Source organism: Phaethon lepturus, unplaced genomic scaffold, assembly GCF_000687285.1.
Source record: "Phaethon lepturus isolate BGI_N335 unplaced genomic scaffold, ASM68728v1 C13947264, whole genome shotgun sequence".
Classification (NCBI taxonomy): Eukaryota; Metazoa; Chordata; class Aves; order Phaethontiformes; family Phaethontidae; genus Phaethon; species Phaethon lepturus.
This window is the reverse complement of record NW_010576015.1, coordinates 1-3990: the sequence shown is the minus strand read 5'-3', so window position 1 is coordinate 3990 and position 3990 is coordinate 1. Positions and strand designations below refer to the sequence as shown.

At 48.9% G+C, this 3990-nt stretch overlaps 1 protein-coding gene across 1 annotated transcript; it reads left to right on the top strand.

Moving 5' to 3' along the window:
* Positions 1 to 148: 148 nt before the first annotated feature.
* LOC104615256 (voltage-gated potassium channel subunit beta-1) lies at positions 149 to 3730 on the top strand (the record flags this gene model as incomplete). Its single annotated transcript, XM_010295632.1, has 4 exons — positions 149 to 269; positions 790 to 884; positions 2391 to 2511; positions 3642 to 3730. Coding segments are annotated over 4 exons (426 nt in total), but the record flags the coding sequence as incomplete, so codon positions are not given.
* Positions 3731 to 3990: the final 260 nt, after the last annotated feature.

The window sequence follows — 3990 nt, the reverse complement described above, 5'->3', positions numbered from 1 at the left end:
GGGACGTGCGTGGCCTGGCTACGGGATAGCGAAACTTGAGTTCGTCGGCTCCTGTGCAGTCCAGGAGTGTTGACTGGTAGGTTATGTCATGTCCCACAAGACGCTTTTCTTTAATGAAGTTTTTTATCTCCCGATTTCTTTTCTCCAGGAAGCCTACTCCGTAGCCAGGCAGTTTAACATGATACCGCCCGTGTGCGAACAAGCTGAATACCACCTTTTCCAAAGGGAGAAAGTGGAGGTTCAGCTGCCAGAATTATATCATAAAATAGGTAAGACTGAGACTGCTGTGCCTTTCAGCTACTTAATTTACAGAAAGAAATACAGAGCAGGCTGACCTGGGGCTCTAGATGGGAATGACACTCTCTGTGCTCCCCTCTCTGTGGGGACAGACAAGTATCCATCTAATGACCTAAAAGGCAAAACTGGCTTACCGTGCCTCTGATTGAAATAGGTGCTAATTGCCGGGGCTGCTTCTCACGCTTCGAGACTCAAGGCAGCACGGGCGTAGCTGAGAAGCAGGCGTTCTGGTACTTTGCTGCAGCAGGAGCCAGGGCAGGACTGGAGGCTCTCGCAGTAAGGTTTTGGATGTATAAGCTACTTGGTGTCTTCCAGGAAGGTGCTGCTAATTCCCTTAAGGGATGTTCAGTTCACCAATTGAACATCACTGCCAGCGGCAATAGAAAGAAGCAGGAATTGTTTTGCTTTTTTTTTTTAACTGAAAGTCCTATTTTTGATACAACTCTGATTTCTCCTAGTCCCCTAAAATCTCCTTCTCTGGTTTCTCTGCAGGGGTTGGAGCAATGACGTGGTCTCCACTAGCCTGTGGGATCATCTCAGGGAAATACGGCAACGGGGTCCCTGAAAGCTCAAGGGCTGCACTAAAGGTATTTTTTTTGTTGCATGTTCGAGAAAAGTAGCTGTGCTGCCTTTGTGAGGGCAGGAGAATAACAAAGGAAAAACAGATCCCTCATGAGAAGGCTGGCCTGAGTGCTGCTGTATCACAAGATCAGCTCGGTTTCTCTGGCAACCACGCTCCAACGTGCGGGAGAATCTGGGTTATAAAGACGCTTCGGGTTCCCCACGGCAGTGAGCCGACGGCCACGCGCTGGCTGTGGGGCCGCTGGTCGTGGGGCAGCACACGGCAGGAGCCGGGCTCTGTGGAAGGATGCTGTCGCCAACCTCACGTTGCCTGGACAGCATCAAGGAGAAGGCACGAGGCCAGGCTTTCTGCCGTGCTTGATGCTCCCAGCTGATGTTAGCCCACACAGCTGCTGTGACTTCAAAACCTCGTGACCACGTCCAGACTTGGACATTGTGTTTCTGCCCACCCTTCCCTGGGCACCAGCCTACCAGGCAGCGAGTGCGCGGCGGGGAGCTCAGCCCTGCAGCACCCCTCCAGGGACCCCCCCCAGGCAGGGCAGACCCCCAGCGCCCCGTGAAACCTCTGCTGCCTCGGCAGCAGCCCTCTCTAAGAGGTTTAGCGTTGGCGGTGTCACCACCGTGCTTGGTTTCTCCCACGATTACCCTGATTTTATTCTTATTGGGGGTTATGGGGTCTCCTCCCATATTGCGCCTGTGGCAGGCATACGGGTTTGAAAAATGGCAGAGCAGTAAAATGTCATGGATTTGGGAAAAAAACCCTAACCAAAGTGGTATTTGAAGCTCTGCATCGGCTGATGGGTAAAAGCCAAAGCCACCTGCCAAGTGCCAGCAGACTGACGTACGTCCCCGTGCTGGTTTTTGCTCAGCTTGGTGCTTTTTAAAGGGAAGATGCAGTCTACGCTGACTTGCTTACAAAGGGCAACATTTTCAAATGTGGTATTTCATTGCATTTGGGATTTTTTTCCAAAATAAAATGTATTATTAACATTTGGTAAAAGCTAGCTAAGAAGGTAGCATTGCAGAGAGGGAGCCAAATTAAATTGATGAGAGTGAAGCAGAATCAAGTTTCAAGCCTGGAGCTGGGAGAACTGAAATCTCATCTTTGTTTAATTAATTTTCTACTCTTGAACAGTAATAGTAAAGCTTGGATAACATCAGATGGTCTCCTTTTGGGAGGGGGGTGGGATGTCAAAATCTTCTCGAGTTGACTAATATTTCACTTTTTTCCTCCACTCTGTGATGGGATTCAGTGATCCAAAAATAAAACTGAGGAGGTTCCAGACAGAGTCCATCAGTTGCATAAATCCAGAGAGATACAGACATAGGTTCTCCGACAGGAGACATCCCGATCCTGTCGTCATTGCTTTGGGCAGCCGAGCATTGTGCTATTCAGCCTCAGTTACCTCCTGGGTTGGATATGGCTTTTTAAGAGCTGTTCACAATTGCCTTGAGCTTTCCATTGTGGAAGATTGAAGCTAACGGTCGATTGCAATGTAATTCATCTCCAGTGCTACCAGTGGCTGAAAGAGAAAATCGTCAGCGAGGAAGGCAGAAAGCAGCAGGTGAAGCTGAAAGACCTGTCGCCCATCGCCGAGCGCCTCGGGTGCACGCTGCCTCAGCTGGCCGTCGGTAGGTGACGGGACGGGGACGGACACCCCCGCGCCTTCTCCTCCGCTGTTGTCACACAGGCATCGCCTGGCTGTGCAACGCAGACAGAAAGTTTGCGCCTTACGGGTTGTCGAAAGACAAGTGCAAGTGAAACCCTGTACAACCGCGTAAGGCTGCAGCTACTCCGTCGGCGCGCCCATCGTTTGCCGGGGGATCGGCGATGGCTGGGTAAATGGTAACGCAGAAAAAGATGTGTCAGCTTTCAAATAGGACAAAGGATGGCGTTGTTTTTGCGGTATCTATAGACCTATTTTTTATTTGAAATATTTAAATGATCATTTACTATCAGGAGTTACGGAACAAAATGCCAGAAACACAGGAAGACTGAAGATGCACCACCTCATTAGGACGAGGCGAACACATTTCAAGGAACACAGTAACAGAACAAACCCAAACATGCTGTAGGATATTAAAACATCACGTATATGCCAGGTAACCCCTGGTCCGTTAGCATCACAAAAAATAACTTTTTTTTTTTTTAAGCAGTAAAGTTAAAAATTACTTAAAATAAGATTGTTTCCAGCATCATCATCAGGCTCTGACTGACAAGAGGGCTAGTGTATCGTGGGCCATCCGTGCAGGTCCAACCCCTACCTGCCCGTTTCTCTGAACGGTCCCTCCCCGGGTGGAAGCCCTCAGTTGTTTGGTGCACGGGGCTGACGGACACAAGAGAATGCTACTTTTTAAAAAGGAATTTTTTTTTGTTTGGTTTTTAAATAATTATCTTTGTGCTGCTGAAAGCCAAGGCTGAAAAATATCACACATGTCTGTTAGAAAAATGATCCCTGGTTCAAATAGCCAAGAGGTGAGTCCCCGTGAGTCGCAACAGGGAAAAAACAAAGCCCTAATGAAGGCAACTGCTGGGCCAGGGACCAGCGTCAGACGGGATGGTGGAAGATCTGCTAGATGGTTTGTTATCTGACCCCTGCATCTTCTTCCCACTAGTGCCGGAGGAGCGAAGTGCAGGTTTAGGCAAATAACATTGTCATTATTTTTCAAATAGAGATAGAAGCTCTGACAAATGTTAGGATCTGGAGTGATACCTTGTCCTGAAGCCTATGTTCCTGACCACCTTGTGACTTTATTCCCAGCATGGTGTCTGAGAAACGAGGGGGTGAGCTCCGTTCTTCTAGGATCTTCCAACCCGGAGCAGCTGATAGAGAACCTCGGAGCCATACAGGCAAGTGCAGGTGGTGGTGGCATCTCAACAGGGGTGGGGGGTTAGCTACCGCCCAGCTCCCTTTGGGGGTAACACCAGCATACCTTGAGACCAGTGCTCTCTTCCTCTTAATAGAGGGGCTTGTTTTCGCATTTTGTTTTGGGCATCTTCCAGTTCTAGTTAAGCACGTGAATTAACCAAATCTATGGTGCATCACCATAACTTACAACCCTTGTTCTTGTGGGGGGCATCAATCTACCGGACATCTGCTGGAAGTGTAA